This window comes from Phoca vitulina, unplaced genomic scaffold, assembly GCF_004348235.1.
Source record: "Phoca vitulina isolate PV1807 unplaced genomic scaffold, GSC_HSeal_1.0 scaffold6, whole genome shotgun sequence".
In the NCBI taxonomy this organism is placed as follows: Eukaryota; Metazoa; Chordata; class Mammalia; order Carnivora; family Phocidae; genus Phoca; species Phoca vitulina.
The window spans coordinates 13,031,981-13,051,028 of NW_022589709.1; the positions used below are offsets into that span (position 1 = coordinate 13,031,981).

Below are 19,048 nucleotides of genomic sequence, written 5' to 3' on the forward strand. Positions count from 1 at the left end.
CTGGGGTCGAGCCCCGAATCGGGCTCCCTGCTCAGTGGGGAGTCTGCTTCTCCCTCTCCCTCCGCCCCTCCCCCTTCTCACCGCTCATGCTCGCTCTTGCTGTCTCTGTCTCAAATAAATAAAATCTTTATTAAAAAAAAAAACAACCCAACCCCAAACAGTGAAGTTTCATTTTGGTCTGTCTCTGCATGGCTGTGCCTTACTGTCCTGCTTCAAAGATACATGCCGTAGTGGGGGCAGGAGGAGGCTGGGAGGGTCTGGGCCAGAGGGTGAGGGAGCCCCCAGGACCCTGGCCTTCTGCTCTAGTCTGCAGCACGGACCCTGGCCAGGCCTGCAGGCTGCTGCCAAGTGCCCAGGGCTGACTTACATTTTCCGCAGGTTGGGCAACTTCTTGAAGATAGCAGTGGCCTCGAGAACAGATAGCTCATTGTCATTCAGTCGCCTACATGGGAAACAAGAGGTGAGGTGGTGGGTTAGCTGGGGATGGGGGCACCTCCTCCTCCGCCCTCCATGGAATCCTCCCCAGCTCCCCCACGGCTTAAACTGAGTTGCCACCTGGCCCTCACATCCAGCCAAGGTCAGTGGAGCCAGGGAAAACTCAGGGAAGGCAAAAGGGCCAAGAAGGCTGTTCCTGGCCGTGTGCTACTGGGATGTGTAAGTCAAAGAGAACACCAGCACGAACGCCACTAAGACCACCATTATTTATGCAGAGCTCCCTCCTCGCATGAGTCAAGATGAATTCCGTGCTTGCATTCTCTTGCTTCATCTTCTTAAACCCCTAGGAGGTTCGTACCATCCCCTCCATTTTACAGCTAGGAATCGGACCCTGAGGTCTGAGAAGCAACTTGCCCAACAAGAGGAAAGTCAAGATGACCAGGGTCACACGTCCGTCCGTCCCGCACATGTCGCGCCCTCACCCCTACCATGCTGTAGCTCTCTAGCTCTCCCATTTCCGGACAAACCAGCGTACCCTTTCATTAGCATGTATAACTGGAGGCTCAGATATAGCTCATCATTCCAGTGTTTTCTCGACTCTGACAACTATTTACTAACCATCTTTCTGTTATGTAGTAAGCTCCATAAGGACCCGGAGGGACTGTCTGCTTTGTGCACTGTGGAAGCTGGTGGACCTAGCACCATGCCTGGCTCACAGTGGGTGTTCAAAAATATTTGTCGAATGAACTAGTGGTTTTTATTTTTGAGGAAGCTGTTCCCGATGGTGGTGGGCGGGGGGGTGCCTGGGTGTCTATCCTCTGCTGAGGACACGGAGGATGGCCAAGGAGCATCCATGTGACTGAGCCGGGAGGGGGGCTACCTCCCAGAGACCCTGCCCCGACTGGCTCAGGGTGATGGGGTGCTAGGGGCAGTGTAGGGAGTTCCGCCCAGGTAGTACTTACAGATCAGTGACGTATTCGGGGAGGTGGCTTGGGATGCGGGCCAGCTTCTGGTTGGAGCAGTCCACGATGGTACCCTCGCAGTGGCACTTCTCGGGGCATACAAGGTCCATGAAGCACTCACTGCTGAACCTGCTGCGGTAATCCTCTGAGCCTGGGTGGGGCCAAAGAGGGCAGTCAGGATCACTGGGGCTCCCAGCCTGGGCCGAGGTTGTGGGTAGTGGGATGGGGAGACATGTGGGGGGGGTCCCAGGGACAGACACAGCATTGCTTTCATTTGTGGCCACCTTGCTGGTGGCCTCCCCACCCCAGCCTCCCACTTGCCATTTGGTCTTTATCATTCATCATTTGAGTCCTCTGGGAAACCAGGCTCAAGTTCTGTGGGCTCTTAAGCTTTTGTGGGTCATGGACTTTTTCGAGAAGCTGATGCAAAGTTGTGTTCTCCTCAGAGAAATGCTCGTAGGTGCATGTGTACAGAATTTGGGCTACAATTTGGGGGGGAGAGTACTTAGTCCGTGATGCCCATAATCTGTGGACCCTCTGAATGTTCATGAAAATCCCAATGAAGAGATTTCGATGGCGTTTTGATGGGGGCTGTGTCAGGGTGGGGATGAGGTCAGGGAAGGGGGTCAAAACTCAGTTCTCTTCAAGCAGGTAACGAAACAATAAAGGAGACCCAGCATATGGTGGTCAATGACCACTGACCCCAGGCCTCAGCATTGGGAAGACAATAATGAGGGCTGGGGACCTGGGGAATTGGAGCCCAGGCCCTAAAGGCTTGGGAATTTGGCTCAGGGTTGCCTGATGATCCTCTTTAAAACCAATAATAGCAATAAATTAACATTTAAAAACTGTCAAGACAAGTACAACCCTTGTGAAGGTCCAAGTGATTTGCCCTGTCTTTGAGAATAAGCTCCATTTAACTATGGTGAAAGGCCAGTTCTGATGAGAACTAAGATTTATTTTTTTGACATCGAGTCTCTCCGGACGTCGCACAGTAACAGCAAGAGGATCAACAAGTAACATCTCAGGAGAGGCCCTGGGTGCCACTTTACTGGTTAGAAATGATCCCTTGGCACCTGGGCAAACCTTGTGAGAACAGCAATCCCAGCGGTGGTCACTGGGGAAGCCCTGGTTCTCCCCAGCTAGTTGACAGGGGTGAACGTTTCATTAGCACCGTGCTAGGTATGAAACACAGGCTTGGTCCACGTTTGTCCAGCGTGTAAGCAGGGTGCTGCTAGCACATCAGCTGTCCTGTACGTGAGTGTTCCGGAAGCGTTTCAGAGAACATGAACATCCCAGGGTTGCTTAACGGCCTGAGGCAGACCTTGGTGGTCTGATCTGCTATAGGGCCAGTGTGGGGCAGTACCAGTATAGAAGCGTTAGCAGTCGTGGCTTTGTCCAGGCCCTGGCACTTACTAGCCTCAGTCCCTCCACATGGACAAATGGGGGTCTAGGACTTGCCCCGTCTCATGGGGATGGTTGTGCAAATGCAAGGAAGAGCAAGGCAGTGGAGAGGCTCTGGGGAAGGGAAAAGACCCATATGGATATTTGCGATCCTACTGCTGTTATTTTCCAGAACCTAGTAGAACGTTTGGCATATCAGAGGCCACCAAAACATCCGTGTAGCTAGTGATAATAGCTGACTTTTATGGAGCATGGACCACAAGCCGGGCACTATTCTTCAAACTTCAGAAGGGGGAAGCCCATTTAATCCTTGCAACTCTCTGAGATTATCATGACTCCATTTTATAGATGAGAAGACTGAGGCCATCGGATCAGCTGGTACACGACAGAGGGATGAACCCAGGCAGGCGGATGCCAGGGCCCATGTGACTAATACTATGCTTTCCTGCAGATGTGTATTTTGACAAAACCTTTATGCCAGTCTTTGTAGGACTGATCATAGAGTCCAGCTTGGCGGAGGTAGATTGAACGGCGCTTTCCTGCAGGAGGCTATGGGAGGCAGGAAGCAGCTATCTTCCATGCTCGTGGTTTCTTACCCCTGACCTTATCAACCTATGCTAATCCTTGATTGCGGATGAACTTGGTAGTCTCTGATTCTGAAGTGAGACCTTCTCCTGAAGACAGGGGATCAGAGGCCTGGACCTGTCTCCTTTCCTTCTCTGCTCCCTCCCTGCCCCCCTCCTTCATCCCACCTTCCACCCCCAGGCTTGTGTGAACAATATCTGTGCACCTATCCCCGCAGTTATTTGGGCTGCTTCCTAATCCAATGCATTATGCAAATCTCTTGCCCTTGGCTTGCCAGCATCCATCCCACTGAATAACTCTGACCTGGGCCATCTCCCTCCAGATACATCGGCATGCTGAGTCCTGGGTGAATTTCATTTTGCAAACCCTGCTAAATGACAGTCCTCTCTTGTCCCTTGCCAGTGATCCTCCACGCTGATGGCGTGAAGGGATGCTTTGTATACACGCATATATTTTTCCTTCAGAAGGCGGCTACAGTGGAATCCTTGCAAAGTGGAGGAACCCCGAGCACTGATCAAATGCCTTTGAAAGCAGGAGGGAGCACGGTTTGCTCTTCAACACGATGAGCCTGAAGATGTACACTGGCTGGGCTGTGGCCGGGGACTGCCACCAATTAAATGCGTTTTCGTTTTAATCAAGGTGAGAGCGGCTGTAGTTAGCAGGAATCGCTCTCTGTAGTATAGTTAGATTATAACTGGTGGACCTCTGCGATGGAACCGCTGACCCATTTTAATGAAATGATTTTGCAATTAGATTCGATGGACTAATATGTCCTTTCCAGCATTCCCCCCTGCTGTTCTTGTTATTGCCCTGGTTTGTAACAACGAGGGGGTCGGAGTGTGATATTTTATACGAGTGGGAGCCAGAAATGTTAATAACGATGTTTGCCCAGAATCCAAAGAGTTCCTTCCCCAGTCAGAGCCAGCCTGAAATGCCACCCCCAGCACTTCATATTTCATTACCGAAACTACCCAGGGTTTCTCGGAGCCATTTGTTATGCCTAATGCTCATAACTACCCAAAAGTATTTTTAACTTTTCCAGAGCTTTAAAAGTCCATTTCAATCTCAATGCATATTTGTCACTGCCAGAAATACTTAGTAGGAGGGGAGTAACTGAATAGGCCGCTGCTTCATCTCTTTGGGGTGAGTTCAGACAGCAGAGATCTTGGAGGACTTGAAGAAGGGCCATAAAACAAAACGACGGCTGAAGCGGGTCATGGGAGAGCTGATGTCATCTGGCATCTTGCCTGCTCCTGCCCCTGTAGCCCTCCTCCCTTTTTGCGGGCAGCTCAGAACAACGACACTTGGTACATGATCACAGAGAAGCTTTAATAGACTGGGGGGTAGAAATCCACAGCAATGCGATTTTATTACGAATCCCTGCCCTATGGCCACTTCCCAGGAGAGACATTTGGATGGTCATGGGATTGGAGCAGGTAGGGAGCCACAGCTCCCATTTTTTGGATGGCCTTGGCTGCAGAGGCCAGTGCTGGGCCCAGGATGGCTCCTGTCATTAGCCGTCCGGATTTGTGTCATTCTTTAGGCAACCCGTTTGTTGAATGAAAGTCATAGATTCATTGTTATCTGATGACCATGGCCCTGCCAACGCATGTGTCCAGAACTCTCCTCTTCTACCTCCAATATCCCTAACATGGGTGGAATGGAAGGAGAAAAGGAGCAGAAAGAGGAACTGGGGCGGGGGGGTAGTTCATCAGCTTGAAGAGAGAGTTACGTGGACAAGCAAAGGGTCGTAAGTAATGAATGGAATCAAGAGAACATTGCTAGGCACACAGTTATCCGCTCATAGGCAAAGGCTGGGGGATTAGACACCAGTGGCTGGAAAATGTCAACTGTTTCACCAAGAGTTTGGTGATCAGTTGGGCAGACAGCTGTCCTTGTAAGCTGTCCCTATCAGAGTCTATTATGAATGCAGCCATCTGCCTAAAAGCAGAGGGAAAGGCCCATGGCCTGCGGCTGGGCACTGCCCGGTCGTAAGCCTGCTGCTGCAGAACCAGGGAGGTGCCCAGGAAGGTGCCATCGTGGACCCACTCCAGAGGCCCGGCCCCCCTGTTCAGGATAGGGAATTGCTCCAGGCTCGAGGATTTGTTCTGTACCAAACAGATCTTGGTCTGTCCATGCTGGAGGGAGGAGCCATTTAAACTGTGCTGCTTGCTTACTTGCTTACTCAAGTTTTTCTCCATCAACAGAAGCAAGCTTGAAAGGGTGTGGTAAAATTTTTTTCCCACTCCCTGTCAATTCAAGTCAATCCTGTCATTCTTTCCCACTTTATAATTCAAGGCAATGGGTTTATCCATAGCTGGGAAGGCTGAGTGTTACAGCTAGAGAGAGCAGCCATCTGACCCTGGGCAAGTTAGTTAACCTCTCTGACTTGATGTGCTTATCTGTGAAATGGGCCTTATAAGGTTGTTATAAAAATTAAAGAAGGTAATGATGGAAATAGTTGGATGCCTGACCTATAGTAAGCACTCAGTATATTGTGAAAGCATCCAGAGAGGCAAACGACTCTGTTACTCAGCAACAGCTGCGCCCTGGCTCTGAGGGGTGACCTGAGGGAGAGGAGACAGTGAGAGTCACACATCACCATGGGACGCCAGAGTCGGCTCCCAGGCCTAAGCCAGGGTTTGGTTCCCACCATGGCTCTCTCTTATCTTGGACGAGACACACAGATTCCATGGCATGAACCAAAAACAATCTTCTAGTTACACTGGGCCTAGGATTTACCAAGAAACAAGCAGAACGGGAGGTGCCAAGATCCCTCTCTTTATTATCAGAGACAGTTGATTTCTGCATAGCCCTTATGTGGCACTGAGTGAGCACCATGTGAGGAGTCCAGCACCTAGGCCACCGTGTTAACTGTTCTTGGAAGGTGAAGGACACAGACTGGACTTTAGGCTGCACGGGGGGGAAGGGGAGGACCAGGGCCAATGTACTCATGAGGAGTGGGGGTCAGGTTCAGAAGGGGCCACAGGTTAAATCCAAAGTCTCAGACTCACGCCACTTTCACCCATTCTCATGCTCACATCCATCCCCAATGCTTCCAGTAAAGATGGCGGGTAAGGAGTGGATCACAAGCAGTATGACCTTTGGGTTAGCTACCACTTGGGAAAAATGACCTTGCACTGGGACCCTGCCATGAAACCATGGGGCATATGCCATCGGTGTACCTGTTCTCTCTGAATAGAAGGAAAACAGTGGTTTCTGAGCTATGACCTAGCTACTTTACCCCTCGTCTGGCATCCAGTGTAAATTTGGGGGATGACGACTCCATCTGGGGTAGGAGATGTGGATATAGATCTTAGCGTGTCCCCCGTGTGCTTCTCCATACCCATTTCAGCCCATATCTGCTACCTGGTGGAGGTGCTCTGGGAATCCTTCAAGACTCCCCCCCGCAACCGCCCCCTCCCGCCCTTTGTGAGGCTAGACCGGGACAGGTGGGTCTGGCAGGTGCTGGGCTGCGGTGCTCCAGAGCAGAGAAGAGGTGTCCAGCGGTGGCGGCGGTGCTGGTGGCGGGCCATGCTGCAGGAGAGCGCGGTGCTTTCCGCGGTGCTTGACAGAACCATGTTCCGTTTCCATCGTTCCACCACATGGTTAGATCAAGCACAAAGGAAAGCCCCACGGCGACTGGTCAGAGTCAAGGTCAGGAAGCAGCGTCAGAGAGAGGACAGGAGCGCTCAGAGGAAGCAGCGTGGAGAAGCGGAAGCCGGAGCAGGCCCCCACTGAGCGTAATTAGTACCAGGAGCAGGGTTCCACAGGAACACTTCCGAAGACAGGAGCCCCACCGCCCTTGTAGCCCATTCCCAGGGGAGACACATGGGAAGGGGAGAAGAACGGGTGGGAGACTGTTAGATACCCCTACGCAGAAGTATCAGGGCGCAACGGAGCCCTCCCAAGGGAATTATGACCGCAAATATCTCTGGTCATCTCACAGGCCTGCACTGAACCTCTAAATCCCACTCAATCATACCATCGATCTGCCAAGACATCAATCTTAGCAGAAGCATCTTCCGCATGCTCTGCAACCTGTCCGTCCCCATAGCAGAGTGGATCCGCAGCAGTCTGATCTCCCAGACTCTTAAATGAAGAGACAAGCCACAACTTCCGGTGGGCTAACAAAGCTGCAATGCTCTTCTTTAGGAAAAGAGCCTTTCGATATTCCACACCTCAGGAGTCTTCCCAGTACCCTTCCAGGCGCCCAGAAACCCTCTGGCTGACAGACATACATCCAAGATGACTCGAAGTATCATGGAGGGGGAGTATGGCATCAAAAGAAAATATGTGACCTTAGCCAGGGAGAAAGATGGGAAAGCCAATAGGGCCCTGCGTTTGGGACTGGGAAACCTACAATCACAACTGTCTGCGAACACCGACTTTCACAGAGGAGGCGACCAGTTCCCATCATGATAAGTGGCCTCTTTCAGACTAAGAGAAGGAAGGAAAGGGGGAAGACACCAGATTCTAGGGTCCTTCCTGATTTCCAGATTTCCTCCATGGTTGTGAATCATGGCAGTGGGTAGAGGGACCAACAACGAACTCTTTCTGGGTATTGTGGGCCTAAGTGAGGGCGCCTAGTCCCTAGATCCCTATCTGCAATAGATCAGGGGCAGTTTTTACGAACTTCCTCCCAAGCCACTAGGAGGAGATGTGTACATCTTGACGAGGTCAGAGTCAGGGCCAGGTGACTGGGAACCTCCCTACTCTTGCCCTCTGATAGGAGGGACGGAGTCGCTGTTCCTCTACAGTGTGTTTTTGGGACAAGATGGTCACAGCATCTCGCCAGTGCATACAAAGGTTGTCTGCAATGGTCGACCAGTTAGTCAAGGTCACATCACAGCCCCAGATCTGACCTCTTTCAAAGCCCTCCCATCCGACCGGCTAGAGGTAGTCACTGCAATCTGGTCTCAACCCTGCTTCGACCCCTAGACACTCAGGGCTCTATAACACTCTGGTTTGGGGATTTCACATTCCAGTTTGATCAGAGCAGGGAAAAAACCCATCCCTTTCATGCCCCTGCCCCCAAGCCTTGAAACCTTCTCTTTGATTTCCCTCAACAAAAAGAAATGGAGGGACATGGGAGAAAATCTTCACAGTACATCGGAAGTCCGGGGTTTCAGATCTCGTCTTGAAAATGCTACTCTCTAACCTCAGACAATACTTTTCTGCTGGGTGGGCCTTGATTTCATCATCCCTAGCAGGGACTGGGTGATCTCTGAGGTCTCGAAGCCTCTGATGCCCTGAGCAGTGTCTTGTGGTTTGCCATCCTTGTGCATACTGTGTCACCACCTTCTGTACTTTGCCCCGTGAATTTCTTCTTGCTGACAGATCTCTACACGCCAAGGCGGGGTGGGGGGGGCGGTGATGGAAGACAGGCAGCATCTTCCAACTGCCAAGTGCTCCCTTGGGGATGGGCTTGGAGTCCCAGGCAGCCAGACGGTGCCTTTTCAGGGGGACTTAATCCGATGGTCAGATGACGCTGGCTGGCAGCATTCACCTCTAACCTGACACCGCTGCCCAGGGCGGCGGATGCAGCTGATAGAGGTAGACACAGGGCAGCTGGCAGCCAGACGCCCTGCCTATGGAGGGGCTTTATGCGTTGCAGGAGCAGCCCTCAAATTGGCTTCTAATTACATCAGCTGTCTTTGCAATGGGGGTGCTTTTAGGGGAAAGTAAAACGAGGAGTTATTATCTGTCAACTCCAGTATGTGTCACCTGCCCCTCCTTCTTCTGGAGCTTCCTGGAAACACAGAGCTTTAGACCTATGGCTTCTGTATCCCCTAAAGCCAAGGCAGGTCTGGGCCCCAGTGTCTGTCAAAGCCAAGGCCTTTGATGCTCACCAGTAGCTCTCTCTACCTCTCTTCTCTGCAGCTACATGAAGTAATAGCACATAGAATGCTCGATGTCAGGCTTCAGCTCTGACGTCCTCTACCTTTACAGGAATAATCTGCTTAGTATTGATTAAAAAAAATCTTTTAGACAGGGTCAGTCCAAGAACCCTGAACTTCTGTTTCTTTTTACAATTTCCAACCACTCCTACCCTCCATAGGAAAAGCAGCCAGGATCCCTCCCATGCAAAGGTGGGGAGGTAGGGGCAGAGCAAGAGAATGATAGGTTACTGTGTCCTAGGTCAGCTTACTATTTTTTCTCTCTACTTAGTTCTGCCTGCACCCCCACCCTGCCACCCCTAGTCCCAGCCTATAGTCATTCCTAGGCACTTGGCCAGATTCGGTCCCTGGGAGATGCTGGTCCTCGGACCCTGGGCTGATTCCACTCTTGCTCTGCCCCCAGGGTCTTGGCATCAATCTGGAGCTTTGAGATCACAATGGAAGACCAAGGGGTTGGGGTCAGTAGGTGGCACCCCGTCCTCCTCTGTGTCTTACTGCCCCTCTTCTGGGGCACAACTGCTTGACAGAGCTAATGAACTCAGCCCTGGACAGACTTGGAGAGGAACAAAGGGGGCAGAGGGAATAAGAGGTGCGTGTTATGAGAAAGGCCCTGGGGAAGGATGGTTGTGCTTCAGGTGACACCTCCGGGCTGGGAGAAGGTTTTCCTCCCTGAGATGCTGCCAGTCCCAAGAAGGAACTTAAGGAAAGAGTTGCAGGGAGTGGGGGGCAGGCCATGAGACTGCGTGCAAAAGAGAGTCACCCAAGCAGTTGGACTGCCTTCCCAAATGTTCCTTCTCTCCTACATGCTGTGCAGAGTTGAGGAGTGAACCAGACCTGGGGTCTGGTCTTGCCTCTACCATCTGCTTGCTGTGGCCATGGGGGTGCCCTTTTACCTCTAGGCCCCTGGCTCCCTCAGCTGCAGAATGGGGACCCCTCCTGCTGAGCTCAGAGGACTAGTGGAAGAACCAAATCAAACTAGAGGCACTCAGCACAGAGTTCATCACCGGCCAGAAACTGCTCTTGTAATTGACATTGTTATTCTGCAGAAGATAAGTTGGGACCAATGCCTCATTTTGCCACAGAGTCCCTGTGGTGTCTCCAAGCTCTCTTGAGGTATTGGTTTCTACGGAAAAAGCAAATAGCTGAAGTTTACTCCTCTGGAGACATGGACTAAAGGATCTGACTTAGAGGCCAAGAACAACATGAAAGAGGCAGAAGTCTGTCTGCTGGTCTTCTCCTGGCGACCAGGGCCCACGCTATCATTCTCCCCGGGAGAACTCGCTTACATAAGATGCTCTTGGGCAAGGGAGAAGAAGGGTTCTCGCTGACACACAGATTGTGAGGGTTGGTGCCAACCCATCTCAGCACGTCATACTATTCATCTCTCACCATTGCGAGCACAACGCAGTGTGGTGAATTTTTCCAGCAGCAACTGACACAGATGATCGCCATTTTTAACTGCCTGTTCATCTAGCTATTAGGTCAAGGATGGCTACTTCTCTTTCCAAGATGAACCGAGGACTCCCCTGCTGCCATTCACCCCAGGTCTCTTTCCCGGATGCAATAGGGAGGAAGGTTTCCAGAGAGAGCTTAGAAACTGGAGGGCAAGGCTTTGCTTTCCTACTGAGCACAGCTCTTTGCTGTTCTCTCCATAAGCAGAATGCACCAGTCTGGGGTGGAGGAGTCGGCTAGCGAGAATGTCTGAAATCTGTAACAAACTCTGGCCTAAGGGCTGTACCAAAGGCCATCTTAGAGGGGATGGGAGGCCCCCAACATTATATGCTGCCTGAAGCCTGACCTGGGAGATATTTATTTCCCTATCTGCCACTTGGGGAGCACACTTTGGGAACTAAAAGAAAATAAATCATGGCCTCTAAAAGGCACATGGGTAAAGGCTGCCCCTCCCCTAGCTTCCACCTAGCCCTGGAGATAGGCTGCCACCTGGGTTTTGTCTCTCCTGAAATTGTGCACCCTCCCCATGCTTTTACTGTGTGTGTGTGTTTTATTTTAAATCCATAAGGTAATTGGTTTTCTGCAGGACTAACCGAATTTCCCCAATTTAATTTGCAGAGATGCTCCCGAGGAGCCATTACAGTGCTTGCTGTCCTCCAGATTGGATTACCGGCCTCTCTGGGGCTGCTGTGCTCTGAGTCGGGAGGTGGCGCCCAGCCCCGTAACCTGATTACCTGAGCAGCGGAACTTCTTGCTCTTGATCTGGCCGATGCGCTTGTTGGCCAGCCGGCGTGGGCTGCCGCAACGGGCCCCGCTCGTCTCGATGGGGTTGTCCTGCAGGTAGTCGGCCAGCCACTTCAAGTGGCAGTCACACACAAATGGGTTTTGCGCTAAGTGGCTGCGAGAGGGAGGAGAATTGATCAGGAGTGACCCGTGGTGCCACGCTGCACCACCACCTTGCCTGGCGCTGGGCCCCTCCTCCTCGGGCAGGGTGCAGGGGCGGGGGGTGGAGCTGAGGTCAGAGAGGGTCACAGCTGCAGCTGGCAGCCGGCCGAGGGATGGGGGGGGGCCGTCTCCCTGCTCTCCTGACTTGAGGCAGGACCCACCACTGATCTTGACCCTGACCCACACCGGTTCTGATGGGCCAAGCAAGCAGCAGGCTCAGGGTCTGTGCTTACAACAGCCCGGACTTGATTTCTTCAAGCCCAGGAATGCCAGGCACGTGAGCAGCACGTGAGCGTGCTGACTGGCACATGACGGGTGTCCCACACACAGCAGTGGGCGTTGCTGCTCTCCTCCTCGTCGCCAGGCCAGCACCGCGGGTCTGGCTTCCCCTGGCTCACGGGAAAACTCTTCACAGCGCCAACACGGGAGTGCTCAGCATGCGGTCGCTGTTCAACATACAGCGGCTCTTCTTAACTCTTTATCGGCACCCGCCTCTGGCTACAGGGGCAGTAAGTGCCAGGTGACTTAGAAAGTGTCCAGAAGCCCCAGGGTCATGGTCGGGCCCGGGCTGGGCGGAGATCTGTTCTCAGTTGTCGTGTATCTAATGGAGTTACTTATGAACATCTGCAGTGCTCGGGAATGAGGAAGTGCTCCCTGAAGATGGGAGGTGAAAAATTCCGAGTGCCTGTATCAGAGGTTTCGGGTTTTGCAGGCTGGTGGGGGGTGTGGGTGGGCAGGACTGGGTTATCAGCAGAGAAGGAGACGGCTCAGACTACACTGGCAACAGTGGTTAACAGAGCAGGTGAGCTGCAACTCCGCCTGTTCAAATACGGCATCTTACTAGCTGTGCAACCTTGAGTAAGTTACTTAACCTCTCTGTGCCCTGGTTTCCTCACAGAGAAATGAGGGCTCATAACAGCACCTACCTCATAGGATTGCTGTGAGGCCTAAAGGTCTGAATACAGGGAAAGTCCTCAGCGAGGTGTGGAGCAGCGTGGGAGTGTTCAATAGAGGTGAGCTAGAACCACAGTTATTAGTCCGTCCTCACTGCAGGCTCTAGACCTCCTCCTGGACATGCTCACTTTGCCTTCCTTTGGGGTGTTCTCTGTGTCTGGGTGTTTGGGGTCACTCGCTGTCTGGGCACGTGCTGCCACTTGAGGGGGCGTACTCACAGGGTCTGGATGGCCTGCAGAGGGGCAAAGAGTCCCTTGCTGATGGTCTGCAGCTTGTTGTCATACAGGGAGAGCAGGTTGAGGTTCTGCAGGTCCTGAAACGTGTTCACTCGCAGGCAGTTGATCTTGTTGGCGTTGAGGAGGCTGCAAGCAGGAGAGAGGCCAGTGACTCACTAATCCTGCTAGTTCCCTGCGGTGCAAGGGCTCCGCCTGCAGGGGACAGGCTGCAGAGCCCCGCGCTCTCCTTGCAGCCACAGCTCCTGCTGCTTGAGGGAGTGTGTGTGTGTGTGTGGCTCTTGCATCCCTGTGGCCCCCGAACCTCCACACACATCTGGGCACTTGTACGCCAGGTAGCATGGACCCTGTGCCACACGCCGAGATCACCTGGAGCCCTCCCTGTGCCCGTGCCCTCCGGGGAAGGCTGGAAATGCACCGCTGTGCTTTACTTTCTGCTTCAGAATGCAGAGCTTCCAGGAATTGCAAAAACATCATTGGGCACAATTGTGCTAACGCTTGTGTTGACTGACTAAAGGCAATTTTGACTCCGAAAACTCCTTAGAGTTCTTTTGAACCACGGGTCCCATTAGGTTACAGGTCATGCGATCTCCCAGAAAATTCACCCATGGGTAAGCACGTGTGCACCCACAGGCGCATTCTCTCTTTGACGTGCACGCATGCGCGCACACACACGCACGCGTACACGTGCATGGATGGAACCTCATGTGACCTGACCTCTCCCCCTTTCCCTCTCACCCATGTATCCCCACTCATGACACTTCCATTCCTCAGACACTCCCGTAAGTGTTTTGGACCAGGTCCTTTGAGCACGTTCTTTACCCCCTTTCACCAGGTGGTTCCTTCCCCTCCTCTGCATCTTAGTGCAAATGTCACCTCTTCAGAGAGGCCTGCCTCGATCCCCTCATCTACACCAAGGCCCCCAGACCCCCCACTAGTGTCTCCCATAGCCCCAGTTTCTTGTCTTTGTAGCACTTCTCTCAATTTGTGATTCCAGAATGTTCATTGCTGTTTACCATTTGCCTCCCACCTATGATGACTATAAGCTCTGGTGGCACAAATGACATCTCTTTTATTCCCTTTCTTCTTAGTGCTCAGCATGAGCATTTGCTAAGAAATATACCCAGCCCCATACACAACTCCAGAGGACCACATTCCTGTGAGGTGGCACCCATCTGCCCTGGTTTTAGATCCTCAGACCCCTCCCTCCACCAAAAAAACAAAAAACAAAAAAAACCCAAAACAAACAAACAAAAAAACCAACCAAAAACCAAAAAACCCCAGCACCAAAGGAAGTTGCCTTTCCAGGAAAACTCTGGTCCAGCACAGGGGATGCCGTGAGGGTTATAGGAGAGTTCTCCAGAATGGGGCTGGCAAGTCAAGCAAATCTGAGTCCTAAGAATTTCCTTTATGATGCTAGACCGACAGGTTGTGCCCTCTTAACTAGTGTAAAATCAGTTCCCCTTTTTAATTAAAGGGGGGATGGGGAGAACTAAACTAACCAGTAAAAATGTTAACTTTTTAAAATTTCTATTTTCACAAGGCTGGCTCAGAGCTTCTCCCGTGGGGGGATGGCCCAGGAGACTCGTCATGGGCTGGCTTGCCTCTGGAGGCTCTGATGCCGGGGTCCGGGGGGACTCGGGTTGGTGAGGCTGCCCCCGGGGGCTCCGTCATCTGTGCCACCTCTCCGTGCTGCAGCCTGTGTGTAGGCAGGCAGCTGTGGCGGTGACAAGTGGAAGAAGTGCCTGTTTAATCTGGCTAATAATGGGCAGGGTCCCAAGGGTTCACACAGATGTCCTCCTGGAGGAAAGCTCCCATTGCTAGAATACTTGGCTTGTTTTCCAAAGTGCTTTCCTGGCATTCCCATCGTTCCCACGGTAACCTGGGCAGATGGGCAGGGCCAGCTTCCCATGTTTAGGTAAGAAAACAGAGGCTGAGAGTGTGGTGGCTTAGTCAAGGTCACACGTGTTTCCAGGGAGCATGCTGGAGGCAGTCACAAGAACTGAGGTCTCTGGAGGGTGCACTTTCTTCTTTATGAATGCCTTATACACCCCGCCCATCTGTCTATCCCCTCTGTGGCATTCCCCAAAGAGTTTCCTGGGCTTTGTCTACTACATTTTAGTCAAGATCACTCTCCAAGGAGGACACTGTGGAGAAAAGCTGGAGGGACCCAGCAGGGCCAAGCACCCACGGGGCGGGAATGGACCCGTCACATATGCGTGTTTGGTTTGCTTGTTTACAAAGAAAAATAAAGTACATGGTGAATGATTTGTTCCAAACCCTGATATTCAGGGCCTTCTGAGGGCAGCACTTTGCTAGAGAACATTGAACAATTCAGGAAAGAGACCAAGTTAGAGGTCTGATGGCCTGAGAATAGAATCCTCCCTACAAGATATTGCAACATCCCACATGCAAATCTGTTTATTTACCCTCCCAGTGTTATAAATCAGGAAATCTCTCTCTCGCTCATACACGCACACACACATACACACACCGGATTTCTATTTCCTCTTGAAAAAAAAAATTCAGAAGTTCTAGCAATGCTGCATCGACTGGAGGCGGCTACAGAGTGGGTGTCCCCTTTAGATAGGACCTATGCTCCCTTTTGCCACAGTCCTCACTATTTATTTGCCCATCTCTCCTGAGTGGGTACTCATTTTTGAGACCCTGGTGCAGATTAACAAGGCCAGCTGCCGCTCTGGAGAATGCTGGACACTGGGCAAAGAATTACTAGGCAGAGACAGCATGAGGCATGGAGCGTGTGAGGCAGGGAGCGACAGAAATGCAGAAGGGCATAGTCTCCTGGTCACTCATTCTCTCCCAGGATGCTTGGCCCCCTAAGGCGAGACACGTAGGTGCAGGGAGAGATAAAATTAAGCTGCTTATCCAGATTCGGATGCTGAGGACAGCCTCGCTGATCCCTAGCACCAGCAAGATCTAACAGCCTGTCCTTCTGTCCTCTCTCCTTTGTGAGGAAGGTTGGCAGCTACTCATCTCCATCTGCCTTTCACGGAAGGACCTCCGAGCTCCTGATACATGGACAAGAGTTGGAGGGGAATTAAAAAAACACGCTGTGATAGAGCAAACAGAGAGGAAGCAGCTATTTAGAATGGGGTTCAGCACTTCCCTAAGAAGTCCTGAAGACAGGCCTCCTCGGTATTTCACTGGAGGGATTGATTCTCCCTCTTTCTCCTTCAAGGTTGCCCCATCTGCCCTGCCCCATGTCATCCTCCCCCTCTGAGGAGCAGTCGTGTGGCTGCTGTGTGAAGTGATACTAATAATGCAGCGTCATCTCCAGAGACCACAGCTCTGGGCGGCCCCGGGCCCAGCATTTTCTGAACCACTTTCCATGCAGCATTTTATTTCACCCGCAGAGCGGCGCTAAGATTGTCCTTATTTTGCGGGTGAGGAGACCGAGGGTCAGAGTGGTGACGGATTTGACCAAGGTCATCCAGTGATAAGTGAAGGGCCAGCCTGACTTCAGACCTCAACTCTTTCCAACACATAAAATCCATACTCTCTTTTCCGTGCCCAATGGAGGGCGTTCCTCGTCTCTGGGAGTGGCTATTTCTGCTAGCTTTGAAATGCACCTGGTGGACAGAGGTCTGATTGGGTCTGGAAGATTGCTTGCCTCTTGGTTGTGTAGAGGTATCAGGAATCCTGCCAACTCTAAGGAAGGACATGGCACCAAGCTGTGAGAGATGGGATGCTCTTTGGGATGCTCACCAAACTGCCATTGGCACAAAGTGGCAGGTTCTTCACTGAGGGGCTCACACAGGTACAAAGCAGGGTTTCCACCTTCAGTGATCATTGACCACATGCTGATTTGGGAGCTGGTATGCATGGCTCCCCTGAATTATCACTCTACCCCAGGCAGATCAGGGGACAGTGATGAAGCAGGGACAACAGCATCCCTCATGCAAAATGAGATGCTCCAGCTGGTCTCATTCAAGAGGCTGCCCAGTATTCAAACTCAAATCTTTGACATCCTAACTACATCCCAGCTTGGTCTGCTGAATCCAGGAACTCAAGGGCTGGGGGCATATTGTGCTCATAAATATTTCCCCAAAAGCATATCCAACCATCTTTTGGGGCCACCTCCTCCCAGGCCTACCTGCTCCCAGACCCACCTCCCAAATGCCTCAGAGGTCTTACAAGCAAAAGAAGAGAGGGGCTGAGATGGTCAGGCCAGATGAACAGCAGGGCCACATGACCTAACAGGTATAACAAGCATGATGTTTGGCCAGGTACCCACCAAACTCCTTACAAACACTAACTCATTAATCTCCCCACAGCCCTGCAGGATGAGTGCCATCTCCGTATGACAGATGACACCACTGGGACAGAGAAGGCTTAAGTACCAGTGACCAGACTTGCACAGATGGTAGGTTGAGAAGTGGATCTAAGCTATCTAAGCCCAAAGATTTTGCTCCCACCTATCATGCCACCCTGATGCCCACTAAGGGACCTGGGGAGTCACCTGATGCTTATGGGAGGAGGTAGCAGTGTGTTCTCTGTAGCCACTCCCACAAACTTAGCGATGATTCTACAATAAAACAAAACAAAAAGAGCCATGCTCCCTTCAGAGGAGATTAAGGAGAGTGGCGCATTCGGGAGTGGGAACGCATGGACGTCACCTTCTAAATTTATTTCCGAGCGTGAGCCCTACGAGGCACTCTGCCACCTCCCTTCTCGGAGCACGTTTGGCTTCCACATATGTTCCGTGTCAAGAGGTATTAGCACTCAGCCCACTGACTAACCAACATGACGATGCTGCTAGGAGATAATCCTTTCCAGAGCTGTTGCCTTCAGAAAAGGCAAGGCAGCAAACACGCCACAGAGAACCACAGCGCTGCGGCCTGTGTGTGTGTGTGTGTGTGTGTGTTGGGGGTGTGTGTGTGAAATACCCTGAGTCTGCGCTCAGGAGGGCCCTCGTGACTCGAGTCCTTCTGCTCCGGGACCCAGCCTGGCCTCACCACAGAAGTCCCAGCTGCTCTCAACACAGGGGGCAGCTGGCAGCTCTGTCCCTTCCAGGTCCAGGTAACCCAAGGAGAAGAACCACGGGAGGGAGATGAGGTCCGCCCTGATCGCTGAAGAGGACCCACCACACCCAGTTCTCCTAAAGAGGCCAGTGGGGCAGAAGGCCACTGAGACCCCATTTTTAGCTACTGTCCTTGCCCACATCTCCTCTTCAGTGAAGAGTCCCATGGAGCTCACAGGCCTTTGCTGCAAGGTTTGGAAAACACAAACATCTGGAGTCGGGTTTAATGATAAATTGCATTAAAATCACCTTGGCAACTCTGGCAGTTCATGTGTTGATTCAGTGGCCCAGAGCTCACATTCTGGGTGGTATTTATAGTCTCCACACCTGCCCACGGGTCTCTGGAAGACAGCAGTTACGTTACTCCTCCTATTTCGATGGTGTTTCTCGGGAAATGCCACAAGCATGTTCCAGACTCAACAGTACAAGGTTTTCTCAGAAAACTGGTGCCAAGAAAGAGTACAGTGACCCCTTTCTTGCAAATAAGCGAAGCCCTTGCAGGAAAGACCATGGGACAGGAAGATGGCCCAGGCTCCTGCCACAGGGGTGGCGGGAGGGGGGCTTTGTGGAGCCTCCTTTTCCCAACGCAAGGCTGGGGAGTCAGTTTCTGTTTCGTAAACACTCAGATGCAGATACACAGGAGGAGAAGGATGGTACCAACAACTGCCTGGCATAACCCTGTCTATGGTTCCTCCTTCAAAGAGTTCTCTCCCTGAAAGTATTAACCACCATTACACACTGGCATAAACTATTAGTGAGGACACAAATTTAGGGAGATATTTTGGACCCCTGATTAAGCTGTAGGGTATAGAGTCAAACCTCCCTCATTAATCTGTTCCTCTTTTTTTTTTTTTTAAATTTCTCTAGAATTAACCTTCTATCATCCTGAATTTCTTTATCCACTAATTGTAATAAGGACTACTATCTCGCCTTAGAACAAATATAATGCTCTCACCCTTACCATATGATGTGGGGGATTTACTTTGACCTTCAGCAGTCTACCGCAGCCAGACCTGGAGAGGAGCCTGGTGATGCCTAGTGCCACGAGGTCAAGAAACTCTAACCCTGCCCAGTCTTCCTCTGGGCCATGTCAGGCTAAACGCTCATGCGAAGAAGCAGGAGGAGCCCCCCCCCCCC

The 19,048-nt window shown here is 51.8% G+C and overlaps 1 protein-coding gene across 2 annotated transcripts in view; it reads right to left on the reverse strand.

The window, feature by feature from the left end:
• Nucleotides 1–19,048, reverse strand: part of SLIT3 (slit guidance ligand 3) — a 591,752-nt gene that overhangs the window by 74,687 nt on the left and 498,017 nt on the right. For both annotated transcript variants that reach the window (XM_032403687.1, XM_032403688.1), the window contains exons 13-16: nucleotides 12,856–12,999; nucleotides 11,473–11,636; nucleotides 1,398–1,548; nucleotides 368–442 (exon numbers count right to left, since the gene is read on the reverse strand). In XM_032403687.1, coding sequence (XP_032259578.1) covers nucleotides 368–442; nucleotides 1,398–1,548; nucleotides 11,473–11,636; nucleotides 12,856–12,999 — 534 coding nt within the window. The remainder of the gene's footprint in view (nucleotides 1–367; nucleotides 443–1,397; nucleotides 1,549–11,472; nucleotides 11,637–12,855; nucleotides 13,000–19,048) is intronic.